We start from the raw sequence: 19118 nt of genomic DNA, 5'->3' as shown, positions 1-19118 counted from the left end.
CCCAAAATGTTTTAGTAAAGTTATTTTTTTTTCTTATTTAGTTGAAACACGTTTTGTTCCTGTAAAATATTTATCTTTTCATTAGGGCTGTCAAAAGATTATTATTTTTCAATCGTGATTACTTTAAGAATTTCTATATTAAGTTGTGATTACTTGCATCTTTTGTTACACATCTTATCAAAGCAAAATCTTTTTTCATTTATTTATGCAGTAATATGTAAACCTCCTCAAAATGTAAACATCTTCCCTTAAACAGAGTTAAAATGGATAAAAGGTGGCATGATGTGTTGTAAATGGTAAATCATGGTTTAAAACAAGCAGAATAATAGGTAGAAAGTGGCAGAAATAGATTAAAAAAGGAAATAAAGGAAATATGTAGGCACAAAAAGTGATTGATCACGATTAAAAACAATTTGTGCACTAACGTTGGACCTTAATCAAGATTAACTTGATTAATCTTGATAGTCCTACTTGTAATAAATGTACTGAATCCATCACCTATACATGCATACATTTTCTTCTAGTGCTGGGTTAAGATAGCAGCAGGCTAAGGAAACTGACATCCCTCTCCTCAGCGACATTGTCATCCTTCTCCTTGGGGATCTCGAGGTGTTCCCTTGCTCAAAGTTCCTTCAGAGTTCGGGGTCTACCCTAGGGTTCCTTGTTGGGCCTGCCCAGAAGAACCCCAGAGGTATAGGGAGGAGGCATCCTTATCAGATGCCCTAAAGTGCATTTTACTGAAGTGCAGATCTGCGCTATTATGAGATTGTGTGACAGTGTAAAAATCTTCTCGAGTTGGTGATCTCAGACTAGTAAGGGCTTGTTGAGCTTCAGCTGAACTTTAAAGGGCATTAAGGCACATAAGTGGGACTTTGGTTCTTCACCCACAGCTCACATTGGAGCTGTACTACAAGGAATCAATAACACAGACCTTTAACTCTTTGAATGTACATAGTGTGAAAATTGTACTGAGGTACAGTCTGAAAAATCTGAACCTTGAAGCAAACCTCCATGCACAAATCCACGTGTACAAATTCAGGATTACATTTATGAAAAGATCCATTTTTGGCTCAGATCGGTTGCTTCACAGGCGGTCACATACACCTCCTCAACAGAGACAGCCAAACACATTCCTGAAAGTGGGTTTCTCAGATGGTCCGTCTGAAAGAAGAAAAAAAAACAATGTAACTGGCTTTAAAAGTTGAGTGACAAGAATGAGGAAAAGGAAATGTCAGTATTTCCCCGAGCCGTTTGAGAAAGTGTTGTAACATCAATTGCTCTATAGTCTGAGGTAATGAAGCAATAGAATACCTTTGTGAAGATCCACACTTGCTCAGGTGCTGCTTTGGTTCCTTTACCCTTCAGTTGGCAGGGTTCAAGAGACACCATACCCAAGACAGGAGTCACATGCAAACACAAATCAGTGGTGTCGCTGACCCGTATCTCTTGCTGGGATGTGTATTCAAAATACTGCAGGTAACACAGAGACAGTACTTTAAGACAGGGGAAGAATTGCCTGTGATAGCACTTCTTTTTTATATATATATAAATAACACAATAATGTAACTTTTTATCCAAAATGATGGCATGTACAACTTTATATGACAGGGGATTTGGACAAGAGGCCTCAAATGAGTGCGGTTACAGAACATAACATCACTGTGACTTTTCACAATGTGTATCACCAGTCCAAAGCCAGGTATTCTGAGTACATCGAGTTAACCTAACAGCCAGCAGTTTGTCCTGATTAACCAAGTTGGTATGTCCAAATCCTAATACAGACTCTTCATTTAACTTGCTGCTGTAAAAAATACAACAAAAGTGCACTAAACTTGATAGCTGCTTTGTGGTTACAACGGATACAAACTGATCAGTGTTTGGGAGAATGTTCAGCTTGCCTGAAGCAAGGTGAATCTCAGGTAAGATGAGGAACTCGTTGAACTGGTAAAGCAAAGATAGTGTTAAATGTAACTCTTTAAGTGTAACTTTAACTCTGCAAATTCACTGTGAAGTGCTGATATTTAGTTTAACTCCCTCTAATGTGATATTTCTTTAATATCCTGTCTTCTTTTAACCAGTGACCCCACAGACCCCCCCCCCCTTTTCTGACCTTCTGACTGAGAGCCATTTGATTTTGCATACCTGTCCTTCGTCTTCATCACACTGAACAGGCATCCAGTCTCTATCTGTGGTATCTGCATATAGGTAGCATTCCCATTCAAAGTTTTCCAACTGCAGGGGAAAATAGTTATTTTATGAATTAACATATTATAATGTTATTATTAAATTTGTATTATTAGTAGTATTTAATTTTCTTTATTACCTATTACCAGTGCACATAAGACTTATAACATCAAAAAATGTCCTGGATCCCTCCTGTGTTATTTTCTCCATTGAAAATTGTGAAGGACAGTTACTCAAAGTCTATGAGTCTTTGTCCAAAGTGCTTTTTAACATTTTACATAAATCCCTGAGTTACTGGACCATATGTACAAACAGCATATTACTTTTCGTGAGTTGTCAAAGTTCATACATAGAAAGACTAGATAAAATAAGCAGGTTTTATGTACTCAGTTGATTTAGTCCAGATCCTACAAAACTTTTCATTTTGCACTCTCAGGGTCTGGGTGGTTCCACCTTTAATCATTTTTTTGTGATGTTTTTTTTTAAATGCTGTCATCAGTATAGAAAGTCATTTTTCTTGTCAATCTCTCAGTTCTCAAATAATATATCACAAAAGTACATAGTTTCACATTTAAAGGAAATGTTTTCATATGTTGTCCTTCGACAGAGTAAGATGGCCCAAGGCTCAATATTAGGCCAATAGATTTTTAGCCTTTTTATCACTGATCTGCCTGAAAGCTGTCCGGGGGCTGGCTGTCAGCTCTATGCTGATGACACAGTCCTTTACACTTCAGCAAAGACACAAATGAGGCAATTGAGACACTATCTTAATATATAAGTGGGTTATGTAAGTGGCTTGATCTAAATAAGCTCACTTTGAACATGAAAAAGACAGTCTCCATGTGCTTTTACATAAAAAAAAACAATACAGGGACGCAGATGGCCTAGTGGTTTAAGGCGCGCCCCGTGTACACTGGTGGCCTGGGTTCAAGTCTGGTCTGTGGCCCTTTCCCCCACTCTCTCATCCCTGTTTCTGACTCTATCTATTGTCCTCTATCAATAAAGGCTCAAAAAATAAATCTTTAGGGGTAAAAAAAACAATACAATCAGTAAAACCCAGAGTAGCAGTACTGGGAGAAGACATTGAGATGGTTAATGACTTTAAATTTTTAGGGGAGGTTCTAGACTCCAGACTTAAATTTGAAAAACCCATCAAAAAGGTCGCAAAGATGGTTAAAAGAAATGTCAACTGTTTCAAATTAATAAGACACTGTATTAATTAAAGCAACACAGCTGTATATATATGTGTATGCCACGTGTATCGTGTCACAGTGTGCAGCCAAGCCTTGTTAACCATGATTAAGCCTTTTGCAGCTTTGTAAAACCAAATATTAAAAACAATGGATTAAAAAACCCAGGAGATGGCTCCACTGTCGCATACTAAAGCAGTATAATTTGCACAGCTTTGATAGTTTTATAAAACTCTCCTGTTTGAAACTGGTTTTGAAATGCTTACACAACTTAGTAACGGAAATTTTGTCAACTTTTTATGAGGCAAACTGATGGTAGGACCTGCACGGGCACAGCCAGTGGTAATTGTAAAACTGCCCATCGTAAGACCACCCTGGGACAGTCAGCTTTTTCTATAAGAGGCTCTCAAATAAGGAATGCAATACCAACTTAACTGAAATGAAATAACACAAGACATATAGACTGTAAACAAATATGTTAAAAGGTGGCTGAAACAGAATCAGAAATGTTAGCATTTTTACCTACTCCATGTCCGCTGTAATTTTATGTAACTGTGATGTAAATGTTTACCATTTACTCTTATTTTTTTTAAACATCTGTAACAATTTTTATGTAATTTTTATGCAAACTTGATATATTTCCTTTTACCTTCTTTCATTTTCTAAAAAGCCCATCTAGAGCTAATAATCCTTATATGTGAAACATCAGTTGCTTATAGCTTGTTTGTAACAGCCTGTTTCCCATGTAATCTTCACTGTCTCTATCAAATAAATCCACTAAATAAATAAAAATGTTTATGGATCTCTTCCTAATATGTTCTAATAACCTAGCAATGCCAGAGGATATGAATGCGAATAGCTCCACTGGTTCCACAAAGTCTCCAACACATCTCCCTACTACCCTGATGTCACAAAAATCTCTTATTACATCTTTGGGGCCTAACAATGGGAATGCTCATAGGAACCCTGATTCACTTTCTCCTGAAGCCTCTTTTAGGTGCTGATAAGTAATGATTTGCCTGGCTTTTACAGGTCTTCAAAAGTCTTTTTCACCCAACCATTAGGGTTTCAAATCTCTAGGATGCCCCCTTGTGGATAAATAAATTGTGGTCAGTTAAACCTTTAGAGATCCATTTTCTAAATCTTTCATCATTTTTACTTGGGGCCATCAAATCTGAATCTTAGGCAAACCACCTCAGAAGATTAATGGATTGTCTATTCTGTAAATTGTAACTTTTTAGTGCAGGGATTTCAGAAGAATGTCAAATATGGGATTATCTGAAACCATCAGTTCATTCTGCAGTCTGCGATCCGCTATCAAGGTTTTATTTGGCATTCCTTTTATTATTGTGCCTTCTGTATCCTTCCATCCTGCAGTATACAGAATATTGGTGATCAGTTAAGCTGCATAATAATACTCTTACAGGCAAAGAAGGCCTATTCCAACCTTTTCCTTTCTTAACTGTAGAGTTATATACTCAGTCCTGGCCCTTTCCCTCACCACGCATGTCTTTCCATGTATGTCTTGTCTGCCCAATTCTACAAACGGCTCGTAAGGTATTTTGACTCATGGGTCCTGAAAGGGATTGTATTCTTGGAAGAATATTCATCCAGATCTACTTATCATGAAGTTTCAACTAATGCCACCTTTGTATTGACTGCATCTTTGAATTTAAAAGTCTACAATTAGACCAAATGTTTCTGAAAGGTTGTTAGGGAGTATGACTTGTAGATGTTTAATAGAGTCTGAATGTCTGATACATTCCAGATGTTAACTACCTGTCCTTCTCTGTCTGTTATGATGTCAGGTACGTAGGCCTCTGGGTAGATGTTGTTCAGGTACCAAGAGAAGCTCTTGCAGTTTAATCTCTTCCTGAGATCAAGGCGCTCAGTAACATTGCCAAATGAATCCTTGGAGGAAAATCAAAAGGAAAAGTAATATATAGTCAGTAAGTTCATGTGGCATCATAAATATAGTGGCTGAGTATTCCTACTTACACCCCAAAAAATGGCAGCTGTCCCTAGATTTCTGCGATAGACAATCCATTTGTAGTCGTCCATCCAGACCTCAGCAAGCCGCACCAGGTTACGGTTGATCACAGAGAAGGCGTTGGGGAATTTGTGAGGGATATTTTTGCGGAAAATGTGCCCCACAACTGAACAAGGAATTATCTCAAGCTGACCTCCACACTGCCAGACCTTTACAGGAAGGGCACAGTACAAAATGAGACTGAAAGTGTTGAAATTATGTGAACACTGTCACGAGAAAGACTGAAAAACTCCTTACCCTGAAGGACAGCTCCAAATTCTCACCTCCCCAGAAAACCATCTCATCGTCATAAGCCCCGATATGCTCAAAGAACGATTTGGATACAGAGAAGAGCCCGCCACAAATAGTAGGAGTTCTACAAAACACGACACATAACTTTCACTCACAGAAATGACTGATTTTTTTTAAGTACTCCTCTCTTTGATTCTAGCCCTAAATATGCTAAAATATACCCTGAATCTGTTCACTTTTTGTCAAAAAGTGTATCATCACAATTCAGATAAGGTTAAATCATATAATAAACCCACAGGCCATGGCTGCAACTAAAAGTCTTCGTTGTGAACAGCGCCACCGTGTGGACATATAACAGAACTTTCAGTTATGGCTTGTACTGTAATAGTTACAACCAGTAGTCTATAATTGAGGACTGATTTAAGTATTTTTTAACTTAATAATTTTCCCTTTCATAATATTATTCTCTCTTTTAAATTTTTTGAAAGCTGTTTGCTGTCTTACTTGGGCTATATCACCCATTTATTTAGTTAATCAACCACAGTAAAATGTATAATGGTGCTCTCAAAGAATTCCAGCTGAAACTCTCAGGTGTGTACTTTCTTCAGGAAAGCTCTCAAATTTTAATGACATTGAAAAATATCTAAGCTTTAATAGTACAACTTTTCAAAACTGAAAACTAGAAATACACTGTAAAAACAGATTTTGACTCTTAGTATTTATAACATATAATTATTAAGTTTGTTTCACTAATTTGAATGTGTAATTTAATCCTTCGTATATTTTTTGACTAATTTCAAAATGTGCTGTCTCCATTTCAAATGAATTTATTTTAATTGTGTAAAAGTAACATAATAAAACTTTGTTCAAATAAGTTGGTTTGAAATGTGTTAAAATAATGTAAAAAAAATTGTGTTCAACTAAAGTGATTGTAATTATGTACAAGTAATCTTAAAAATGTGTTCAGGCTAGTTGATTTAAATGTGTACCAGGAACATAAAAAAAACTGTGTTCAAATGAGGACCATATACTGCCCTGTCTGAGCATGTGCAGGGAGAAACTGCCATTTTGTTCTTTCCTGGTTGGGATTTACACTTTTCCAAGGACATTTTCAGTGCTGCAGTTACCCACCCGTTTGGGATTTACTGTTTTTGGTGGTGAAGCTTGTGTCAGGAAGTTAAATGAGTTTCTGTATTTTTTGAACACATATAGCTGTTTTTATAAGGTTATAGCCATAGATATCAAGACGTAGCTAACACTTGGTTATTACTCAAATTATTTAAGTTATGACAAATCTGCAGTTTTCCCAGAATGCCTTTGAGCACTAAATCTGTATGCACGCAGTTTGCTGCTACTGTCTTGGTGAGGACACCCTTAAAAGAGAGATTTTTAATCTCAGTGAGGTTTTCTTCTGGTTAAATAAGGGTTAGATAAAATAATTAAACAGAATGCACCATGAGTGAAGTTGCCCTCTCAATTAAAGAGGTCCCGCGTATAGGGGGCAATTTTGCTGTTGTAACTGTTAATGAACATTGTATAGCCTATTGACATTGGTGAAACTTAAGCTATTGGTTCAGTGGTTCACCAACAATCATTGCTATAAATGATCACGTAAGTTAATCCACCTTGGGTGAAATGATAACATAAAAAAACCTTTGTCATTGAGTACTATTTAACATTATAAGATAAGCAATTACCTATGATGATAAATATACATGTAATTTGTTGAGCTAAAACTGTAAGTAAATTAATTTGGAATTACTTAAAAATAATAAGTTGAGTCAACTTAAAAAACATATGTGGAATTGAGGCAAATTTCTTTTGTGCAACTGCTAAAATTGATAAAATTGAGTTAATTCAACTCCATTCATTTGAGTCTGGTTAACCTAGGTTTAGTTGGCTTTTCTTAAAAAAATTAGCACCTTCTACACAAAATTATTAAGTTAAACTTATCTGTATTATTCATCTGCGTTTACTTAAAAATGTTAAGTTCAGTCAACACAAAAAATATATCTAGATCTAGATAAACATATTGTGTGCAATCTGTTGCCTCAATTTTATTGACTAGTTATGGTGTATCTTTTTTTACAGTGTAAGCCATTATTAGGTGTCTCTTTCTATTAGTTAGACCTTAATATAAGATAGGTAGTGATATCATTCAACACTATAATTAATTTTTTACAAGTATGTAATGAAAGTTTATAATGCTGGTACTGTGACAGCCCCACCTGAAAGGATGCGTCTCATTCTTTCTTCTCTTCCTCTCCTCTTCAGGAATATTCTCCCATCCAAACTCTAGCTCCCAGTTAAAATTCCCACGACTGTGCTCTAATGGGTCCGGCTTAATGAACTCAAGGTCATCATAGTCAATTGTGGGAATTACTGGGCTCACCACAGCAGAAGGCTGCTCAGCTATCCGAGCTAGGAGAGGCTCCAGCCATCCAGGAAAGCACTCACCTATGCAGAAAGTGAGGAGAATGAAGCAACATGTATTATACAGTGAAATATTCACACAGAGGTGTGGCAAGGTTACTGGTGAAATGTACTGCATGTATTCTTTATTCATTATTTTGTCTGAATGTGGCTTTCAATATGAACCCTTAATAAATAATGAAAAGTACTGCATTGGGTTACATACAGTGTGAATCCAGGAAAGTGAGCACATCTCCTTTGGCATGCTGTGCTCCTAACAGTCGGGCTTGAATTAAGCCTTTCCACTCCCTCTGTCATACAACATGCACTATTTTCAGGTGCTGCACATATTCATCAAGATGAGACTGAAGATGATCTAAAGGAAGAGCAGCCCACATGGACAACAATGAATAGTAAAGTATTAGTAGTTACAGAGAAAAGACCATTTACTTTTAGCAGTACAACCACCATCAGGTAAAATATAGCCCAAATTAAGCACACATTTTCCCTGTTTTATTTCACCCCAGTATATAAACAATAGATCTTATGGAAACACTTTCTTGCTTTTGCTGTACTGCCTGATTAGAAGTCATAGATCAATCTTCAACATGGAAACCACAGGCACAAAAATGCATTCATTACTGTAAAATGTAAGCAGATATGGTCAGTGCTTTGAGTGAAGAAGAATCTGGTTGTGGGGAAGTTTTAGGACTGAGCCATCAGTCCTAAGATCATTTTGGATGTGATGTTCTTTGTGATAATTAATACACTCAAGCCCCCCCCCCCCCAAATGACTGTTACAGGTACATAGAGACACCTGGTAGTCCTAAAACCTGCAATCCAGAGAATAACAATACAAAAAAAATATTTAGGTGAGACAAGCACAGTATATTGTGTAACGCAAGGGGGTCAAGCTCAAGGCCAAATCCAGCCCATGGTACAGATATACCCAGCCCGTAGGTTCCGGCCCCTTCTGTGATTGAGTTTGACACCCCTGGTGTAATGTTTTTACAAGAAAAATGTACCAAATATTCTATTTCTGTGCATTTCAGAGGAAAAACATCAGTGACATAGCTTTGACCTCTAATTATGTGGACACTCTCCCACCACCCATACATATGTAAAAGTATACAGTGACTATGGGGATGTTTAAGGATTCAGTGGTGTAAATTGTGAATATATCTTGCCCATTAACCAGTCTTTACATGTACTGAAGCACTAACCATGAGTGCTGGCATCATCCACCAGTATGATCTCTTTGAGGAGGGCTGCTGGCGCCGTATGAAGGACGCTGTAGACCGTCCTCAGCAGAGTGGACCAGGCCTCGTTATGAAACACGATGATCACACTTGTGGTAGGAAGGCCTGGACAACGGAAGAACTTCTGCTCCAAGCAACTGTCAGAGTGAAACAGAAAGTTAAAAGCAGTGTAAACACAATCTGAATTCCCCTAACTTCACAATCTCATGCTAAAGGTTTGTTTGGGTAGCTGAAGAATGGGTGTGCTCACTCTGGGTGTCGTGTGTCTTCACCCACATCACGGTGCAGGGAGATTCGATCACTGGCAAACTGGTTGAACCCATTTATATTATAGCCATATAATTCCTCCCTCAGTTCTTCAGTTGTCATTGGCCTCCACTCAAACGGTTTCCCATGAGCACCGGGGGCTAAGGGATCTTCAAGAGGCCTTTGAATATGAGGCGCGAGCTCCTCCTCTGTGTAAAAACCCTGTGTGCAGTTTGTTAACGGGTCAGAAGTCTGGAGGGTGGATCCGTTGGGTGGTGCATCATCTTCCACAGGTGGGACCCACCTCTGCAGGAACTCTAGGGGATTTATGTTGATGTATGGAAACGAAAGTGAAAGTAGTATGGCGAAAATGGCAACCTTTTCTGAAAAGTTGAGTCGACGGTTAAATATGGGCATGATGGGGAAAAACCAACCTAGAACAAAAGTGAACGCACATAAATTGAAAACACAAGTTAATACAGTACGAATATTTTTAAACATGAGGGTATCTGAATTATTACAAAGAAACTAATGTAAAACTGGATTTAAAGAAGGACACATAGGACATATTTTTTTAAAATTACACTGAACAATTAGTATAGTCTTTTAAGAACGGCAGAGCCACTGTACAGTACTGATACAAACATTACTGAAGGATACGCTGAGTACAATGTACATCATGTATTAAAATTAAAAAACATACATTACTGCTAGTTTAGCTTTTGATAAAAAAAAAAATCAAATGTCAAAATGGTACTTTATTATAAAATAAGTTATTTCTAGTCTTGGACCTCTATTAGAATAATTATATCTTAATTCTTAAGTTATAATTTGTTTGGTAACAGAAAATGTAAAACTGCATTTCCATAGCCCCAACCAATAAACAGTAAACAAGTCTGAGGCAGTTCTTCTACTCTTAAAGAATTCTTAAATATGCTTTAATTTAGCACTTACTCAGCTCTGACAGAGAATAATATCCAGCTCCTTCAGCCGTGCTCAGCTTCTCTAGCAACGTTTTCTCACAGCTATGAATGAAAACCTAACAGGCCCATTTATATCAGCCTGTTAGGCTGTCATTGCTGTGTTTTGATCATCACTACAAACATAACTACTCTCTACTCCAACCGGTTTAGTGGCTGGTAAATTCTTCTTAGCACAGTCAGCAGCTTTCCAATAGACATCACATGATTTATGTGAAAAAGGCTGCAAGATTGGAAATGCAAACAAAAATATTTTCACAGCTCAGGTCTTTCACTCTTGATCCCATGCAATGATTCAAAATAATTACATTTATTTATTCATTTTAACCCATCCATTGTTACCTTTTTTAGTTTAAGCACTGGGATCTGCTCAGTAGGCTTTAACCTGCATTTGTGGATGGCATTGTGGACTGTGCTGACAGATGATGATTTCTGGAAGTGTTCCAGAACAGACTGTTTTTAAAGCAGTGCTACCTGAAGACCTGAAGATCACAAACATCCTATATTGACCTTTGACCTTGACCCTTGTGCACAGAGATTTCTCCAGATTTTCTGAATCTTTTGATGATATAATTCACTGTAGATGGTGGGATACTCAAAGTCTTGACAACATTATGTTAAGGGCCATTTTATGTAGTTTTTTTCAAAACTTTAAGATGCTGTTTTTTTTTCGCAGATCAGTGAACCTCTGCTCAGCTTCACGTCTGAGTGATTCTGCCTTTCTAAAATCCACCTCTTATACCAGTCATGTGACTGACCCATTGGCAATTTACCTTACCATTTATTCCGGCTGTTTTTCATTCATACCATTCACTTTTCCAGTCTGCTTTTCCGAGATGTGTTAATGCCATTAAATTCAGAATGAGCCAATATTTTTCAAATGGTAAAATGTCTCAGTTTCAGTAAGGGTTTATGAGATTTTCATTTCATTGCGTTCTGTTTTCATTTATAATGTACAGAGCGCCCCAATGTTTTTAGAGTTGGGGTTGTAAAATAATGTCTTTTCTATCATTATTATTATTATTATTATTATTATTATTATTATTATTATTGCTTAAGTTATTCACTTAAAATGGTTAAAGATTGGATTACCTGCCTCATCAGTTTCCTTCATATTGGGTTTCTTATTATCTATTCTTTTTTATTCTCTACTGGACTGAGGTCATGGCTTTGACATGACCGCTCAAGAAAATTCACCTTATTGTCTTTAAACCATGTCTGTGTAGTTTTTGCTGTATGCTTCAGTTCTTGCTGAAAAGTAAATCTTCTCCCAGGCTAAAGTTCATTCGCAAACTGAATAAGATTGTTCTCCAGGACTGCCTTCCATTTTGCAGCTTTCATTTTCACCTACCTTAAGAAGCACCCCCACAGTATGATGCTGCCACCACCTTGCTTCTCAGCTGTGATGGTATGTTTGTGGTGATGTTCAGTGTTTGGTGTCCAATGGCCAAAAAGCACAATTTTGTCTCATCAGACCAAAGAACTTTCTTCCTCTCAACAATGGAGTCTTCCTCATGCCTTTTGGTGAACTCTAGATGAGATTTAATGAGTTTTATGCAACAGTGCCTTTCTTTCTGCCACGCTGCCATAAAGCTTTGACTGGTGAGTCTTTCCCGTATCAGTTGCTGAAGCTTGTAACTCGTTCAGAGTAGTCATAGGTGTCTTGGTGGCCTCTCTCACTAGTCTTCTTGCACGGTCACTCAGTTTGTGAGGACGGCCTGATCTAGACAGATCTACACATGTGCCATATTCTTTCTATTTCTTGATGATGGATTCAGTTGAACTCTGGGGGATGTTCAGTTCCTGGGATATTTTTTTTATATGCATCCCTGGTGTTATACTTTTCAGTAACCTTTTCTCTGAGTTGCTTGGAGTGCTCTTTAGACTTCATGGTGTAATAGTAGCCAGGATACTGATTAACAAGTGACTGAACCTTCCAGACACAGGTGTCTTTACTACTACTACAATAACTTGAGACACATTCATTGAACTCAGGTGATCCCCAGTTCACTAATTTGAGACTACAAGCACCAGTTGACTGGACTTTTGTTGAATTAGGTCAGCAACTTTAAAAGGGGTGAATATTTATGCATTCGCTTATTTTATGTTACATTTTTTGTTTAACTGCTATTACTTTGTAGAAATCTGTTTTCACTTTGACATTAAAGATTTTTTGTAGTTATATATATATATTGACCATGAATGATTTATAAAACCAATAGTAGGGTGAAAAATCAAAGGAGGTGAATACTTTTATAGGCACTGTGTTACATGGAGATGTGAAAAAGTCTTCTCTCCAGCCCCCAATCAGCTGTAGATAAGGCCTTTAAAAGACAGCCAACAGTATGGATGGATGTCTTCAAAAAGTCCTGAACTGTGGACTCAGGTCAAACAGTTTCCTCTAAAGAACAGTGAGATGACAAAGTGGGTAACACTTAGAAATGTAATGCTGGAAATTATAATCTCTATCTCAGTGAGTATAATTCATTTTTTTAACAGGTTTGTGAAGGAAATGACACTGACTGACCGGGATTTCATCACGTTTTGACTGCACTTGGTTCTTGCTTTTTTCACATGTTGAAGTAATGCCAGAAGGACCATTGGTTCTGATGTGAATTTCAGATGTGATTAAACTGAAGCAGAGACACACTTTGGGAAAATATGCTTAGTTTTGTGGAGTTTTGCCCATCTGACTGCCAGTCAGAGAAGCGTGATTCACCACTCCACAGAACACATTTCCACTGCTCTATAGACCAGTGTCAGTGTGCTTTACACCACTCCATCCAACACTTGGCAATGGACTTGGTAATGTCTGGCTTATATGAAGCTTCCACTGACATCAATAATATCCTCTGAGTTTTAAAAGTCAGTGGTCTTGTCAATAGTTAAATGCAGAGCTAATTTAGAAACTGTGCAATGTTGGGATCTTTACCTCAATCTCAGTCAATCAATCAGACAGCAGCTCAGGGCCTGCTAACATGATATGTTTTTAAAGTGAGTCTGCTGGTTTCATAGTTTTTGTGTCATTTTATTAGTTATATTGTTAATTTGAGGCAAGTAGAAGTTTTTAGATTACTTATTAGATTTGTGGGATTTTTCCCTATAAGAAATATTCCACCTATTCCATCACCTATGAGACATTTGCTCAAATGTTCACGTCGGATGCACATTACTAACAACTGACAGAAATAAAGTGATAAAAACTAGAAATGCAAGATATAGTTCAGAGTTTTAGGTTTTATTTTGTAAAGACAGAATATTGTTTCATTTAATATTTCATATAGCAAAGTTTTGACTGTCATTACAATACTAAATTGTTTTTCACTCTTTGTTTTACTCATTTTGTGAGGTTTTTATTTTGTTATCTATAACACCAGATACCAGACTGTTCAGACCAGTGGTTCCCAAGTGGTGTGCTAAGATACACTGGTGGGCCTTCAGGGGAGTCTAGGAGTGTCGTGGGAATAAATACAACTATACATTATTACTACAACTGTATAATACACCTGTAACTCAGTAGGTAGTCAGATGTCTTTCAGCTAGGTGGTCAGGGATTTTGGTTAAAGACATAGGACAGTTTCGTCTTTGACCAAAACCCCTGACCTTCTGGTTGAGAGACTATCAGATCCAGCAGCAGTAAAAAGGCTGCTTTTCTAATACCTTACTATGCCTGTAGATGGTGCAAAGTGGCCTGTGCAAATGGAGGTGTTGTACGCCACTAGAGGCTGCATCAGTTCAGTTAAGTTTGGTTTGATCTTAGGTGCATCACAGACATTGTCCATCATTCAAGGATTTCCTCTGCGAAGTCAGGCTTGTGGGAAAAAATGGCAACTGGGAGAATCTGAAAGCTCGCCCTCTGGTTCATTGACTAAAAATGGCACAAGCATTGAGAGGACATCTTCGGGTCACACAAGGAAATTTGAATCATCCAACACTTACATCCCTGCAGTCAAATGGATATTTGATCTTACAACATACCTGCAGCATAATACCACTGCTAGTGTGTTCCACCATGGGGATGGAGTTCTTTGGGTTATACCTCTCCCTTCTTTCTCTAAACATAATCAACATCTCTATGGTCAAAGGGCTCTAGTTTGGTCTCATCTGACCAAAAGACATGCTTCCAGTATGAATGATTGTGCTCCAGGTTGTCCTTAGCAACCTTTAGACTGGCTCGAAGGAGTTTTTCTTGGTCTGCAACCTTTCAGTCCATTTCTGCGCGGGGCTCCAGTGGTTGTCTTTTGAGTCTACAACTCCCAAATTGGCTACGTCCTTCCATAGAGTCCTGGCAGTAGTTCAGGGATCTTTAGACACATTTCTCACTAGTTTTCTTTCCAGTCTTTGAAATCTTTTGGTTGCTACCTCTGCCAGGCTTGTTCTGGACTGTGTGGCTCTGTTTGAATTTCTTGATAATTACTCCAGTTCTTGAGGCTTTGAAATGCTGTAATAAAATTGCATATCCTCCTGCTTTGTGAGCATCAACAATTATTTTTCTCAAGTCTAAACTGATGATGCTTTCTCCAGTGACAGCTCAAACCCTTACTTAAGCTTTTATACTATTGGAAGACTTGATTTTACAAGCTTTGAGCATTACCAAGTTAAAGCACATTATTGCACAACAGTGGCTCAACAGAAAGGTCAGTTCTCAAGGGGGCTGATAATAATTTTGTCCCAGGCACTCCATTATTGGGTGATTTTTTGTTATCAAAATGGCAAGAAAAACTGCTGCACACAGTCCAACTGCACAGATACACTGGCATTGTCTTCACACTGAAACACTGCCAGTGCATTTGTGTAATTATGTAAGTTTTATTTGTCTAAAAAGTTTTTAATCCATTTTATATTAGTTTTACCAGTCATGCTTCATTCTGGTCCTCTGGTCATATATAATACGCAAATGCAGAACAGCATCAGTGATGATTAAACACACAAAAGAGCCATTGATTTTTTTTATTTTTTCTTCAAGGGAAATGTTATTTTTCTCTTTGTCATAGTCCTCAACTCTTCTCGTCTTTCCATTTTGCAGAACACTCCCCTTTCAACCTCTCCAACTCAGGGAAAATACAAATAAAACAAAAACAAATACGGAAGGATTCATCAGGCCTGAGCAAAACACTGTTTCAGTAGTATGGGGGACAACCTTCCTCCCTTCCCCTCTCCTGTTTCCCCCCTCCAAAACATCCCAAGAGTTAACAATCAACACAAGTCCATGGACAGCCAATAGAAATAGAATACATACAATGCACATTTTTATAAACTCAAGTCCTTTCTATAAACTCTGCTTACATGAATCACTCTTCATTGGTCACAGTTCGCTTGATAGTGGGTGATCTCCGTTATATTTCTGTCCTCTGGTGCTCCCGATTCGCCTGAGGCTAAATATCATTGCACAGGAGGGACCAATAGCACAAGGCTGCGTGAGCTGGCTTTGGTACAAACATGATCAACTGTTGGCTGCCATTGTTGAGTGTGGCGGAAGAGCAGGAGAAATGATGAGCGCGATAACTTAAGATTAGTCTTGACAAGCCCTTATCCATTCCCAGTTTCTCTGACCAAACATGAGCAGTCCAGGCAGGGCAAGCAGGCACAGTTCCTGTTCAGTGTTTCTCTATGATTTGTTTTTAATAACTTAAGGCAATCAAACTCAGCTAGTAGTACTGAAAGACTGAGCGTGTGTGTGTGTGTGTGGGGGGGGGGTTAGGATACAAGAAATACAAGATGCATGTTTGCTAATCTGCACTGTCCTTTCACATCGTTTAACACCAGGGATGCCATCTGTAAGTGCTGAGGAGTTGATGTGGAAAGTAGATGTCCCCTTTAAAGTCTGGCTGAGATTTACAATACTGCAGTAGTGGCATGAATAAAAAAAGCACAGTGAATCACCTGTATATGTGTTTGTTAACTGCGATGCTTATGTGAGCATACACCACCCGGGTTCTGCTGCAAAGGCAGCCATTGGTTAATACTTCCTATACATGATCACATCTCTAGACTGTGTATTAGTAAACAGTCAATGTCTGGCGCACTTAATGTACGTCAGGACTGAACAGCAGGACTCATCGGCTGCAGTTGATCAGTTGGTACCAGTGAGCTTTAGCTTTACGACTGGCATTTTACAAGAAAGCGTGCTGGTCTTTGATCCTTTTCATTGGAATGGAATCATCATAATAAGCATAATAATTAATCAGAATCTCCATAATAATAATAATAATAATAATAATAATAATAACATTAAGAATATACAAATGATGGATACAGAAGTGATACAAAATACCCTACATTAAAACAAACAAAAATGAAAACAAGATACCACAATCAGACATGCTTCAAAGCAGTTATGTTTGGCAAGAAAGCAGTTTTTGTTGTCTCATAAAAACCTCACAGTGAAAAAAGTTATGCCCCTTCAGGATTACAAAGCACAGTATTCAGTCAAAATCAATAGATTATTCTTTCCTTCATCTATTTCTTCTTCATAGAAGAATCAGGCTGTGTGGTAGCACTGCGCTGAAATCCCAGGTTTTCCCCCTGATGGCTCTGGAGCAACTAACTTATATAACGTTCCTTCATTTCACCAAAATAAAAATACTTCTGTGAAGGAGAGTGATAAGATTACAGCTGAGAGCAGCTGTCCATACGCTGCTCAGGCTCTATGGAACCAAAGAGACTTAAAATGAGGATGATCTGCTCAAGCTTCTAGATAAAAATATAACTTTCACATACCACCTTCTTGTAACATCCTTAGTCGTCTTTAGAGGTCAAGGGCATAATTTAGAGTCAAAGTGATCAGCTCCTTGCTGCCTGAATGACAGACAAAATAAATAAATCTTATATATTCTATGAAAACGATGAAGCAGCCTTTGCTGCCAGCAGTCGGGGAAAAAAGAGGGTTCAGGCCTTCTGTAGAAAAAAAACAGAGGCGGTGATCATTGCTGACTTTAGCGAGAACATATCAAACATGTCTTGCCTTGCTTTTAGTAAATACTTTAGTCTTTGGTCAATATATTCCTCCTCACTTTATACATATATTCATACACACACAAATATGCATGTACATACACACTTATAAACGTGTAATAAACAGGATATTTGTGCACGTATGTATTCACACTTTTCATAAAGGACCTTTTGCACAAAACATTGAGATCAAAATAAATAGTTAAATCCAGAAACAAAATATGAGTACCTTTTCATAATCCATGTGAAATAAAAATTACCGAAAACAAAAACACAAAGTAAAATAAAAAAGTAGCCTTATGTACAGCACTAATCTTCTTTTGACACAGGCTAAAGGCGTTTGTTTTAAATAAACAGACTTTGCATCTTTCAAGAAGCCTGAGAGAGAGGCTAGACATGAGAAAAACGCTTGTCCTTCAACATGTTTACCGGCCAAAATGGCTGTTGAACGAGAACATTTTCCTCTCATCAAGAACACTTTTCCTTTTTGAAGTCTTTAAAGTTATTTTCCTCTTAGCTTGGGATTCAAGTGATGGCGTCTCTAGTTTTAAGCCATTCGCCCACACCGTGAGTCCTCAGTGCTCAGTGCTGCTGTGTCCTTGCAGTGGGAAACCCAGACGTCCGCTGATGCCACAGCTGCTAACTGTTGGGCGGTGCGTCGTTCAGGAAGTAGGTTGTCATTTCGCCTTTACCTTTTACCTTCACCACCCCACGACACTCAAGCACGTACCCTTTACTCGCAAGCACCTGGTGGAGATCTGTCGTCACCTTTGAGCAGAAAAAAAAAAAAAAAAAAAAGAAGCCAGGTGTAAAAAAGAAGTGTGATTGTGTAGTTGATTAAATACAGCAATCAAACATCATGACCACATCCCTGCTGCTGTGCAAGTTCCCCTTTTGCTGCCATCCATCAAGGCACTTTATGTCATCACACCTTTCTATCACAACCAGCCTTGATGTTTTTCAGCATTTGGAGCTCCAGCAGCTGTTCCCTAACCAACACATCTACTTGGAGGACAAAATGTTCACTCACTCCCAGTTCCTCACTTCCGACATATCCCACCAACTACTGTTGTAACGAGATAATCAGTGTAGTTCCCTTTACCTGGCAGCAATTATAATGTTACTGCCTATCACTGTATAAAAGAGCAAACTTTTATAGTAAAAAGAGAAGAAACCAGCATGAAAAAAAGTAAAAAAGAGAGTACGAAAATCAAAAAGGACTTTTATATAATGGCCAAAATTTACCAATGGCTAAGGATATAAATACATTTTAAAAAATGGTGCTACTTTGCCTCAGCTGTGAGTTGTGTCTTCATCCCCTGGCTCTGTTTTCACCCTCCATAGTCTACTGTCCTGCTTTGAAACAATATCTGATTGGCTAGATGTCATATGAGTAGCAGCCATATTCATCTTTAGTTATAAGCCTAGTTTTTTTTTAAATGACACCATTAATGCATAAAATATGTAGGGTGAACTAAGTGAATGCATAAATAATCACCCCTTTTAAAGTGACTGGCCTGATGGACAGAGGTCCAGCCAACTGGTACTTGTAGTCTCACACCTGTGTCACTGATTAATCAGTATTCCTGGCTACCATTATACCATGAAGACA

At 37.9% G+C, this 19118-nt stretch overlaps 1 protein-coding gene and 1 pseudogene across 8 annotated transcripts in view; both read right to left on the bottom strand.

The window, feature by feature from the left end:
• Positions 1-733: 733 nt before the first annotated feature.
• On the bottom strand, positions 734-11666 carry LOC121517334 (annotated as a pseudogene).
• A 4500-nt stretch (positions 11667-16166) lies between these two features.
• The window catches only part of LOC121517286 (adenylate cyclase type 6-like), a 58605-nt gene continuing 55653 nt past the window's right edge, over positions 16167-19118 (bottom strand). For all 8 annotated transcript variants that reach the window (XM_041798952.1, XM_041798951.1, XM_041798950.1 and 5 more), the window contains one exon: positions 16167-18274. In XM_041798952.1, the coding sequence (XP_041654886.1) occupies positions 18146-18274 (129 nt within the window). In that variant the 3' untranslated portion in view covers positions 16167-18145. The remainder of the gene's footprint in view (positions 18275-19118) is intronic.

This window comes from Cheilinus undulatus, linkage group 11 (genome assembly GCF_018320785.1).
Source record: "Cheilinus undulatus linkage group 11, ASM1832078v1, whole genome shotgun sequence".
Lineage (NCBI taxonomy): Eukaryota > Metazoa > Chordata > Actinopteri > Labriformes > Labridae > Cheilinus > Cheilinus undulatus.
The sequence above is the reverse complement of the archived record's forward strand: the minus strand, read 5'-3'. Positions and strand labels throughout refer to the sequence as shown.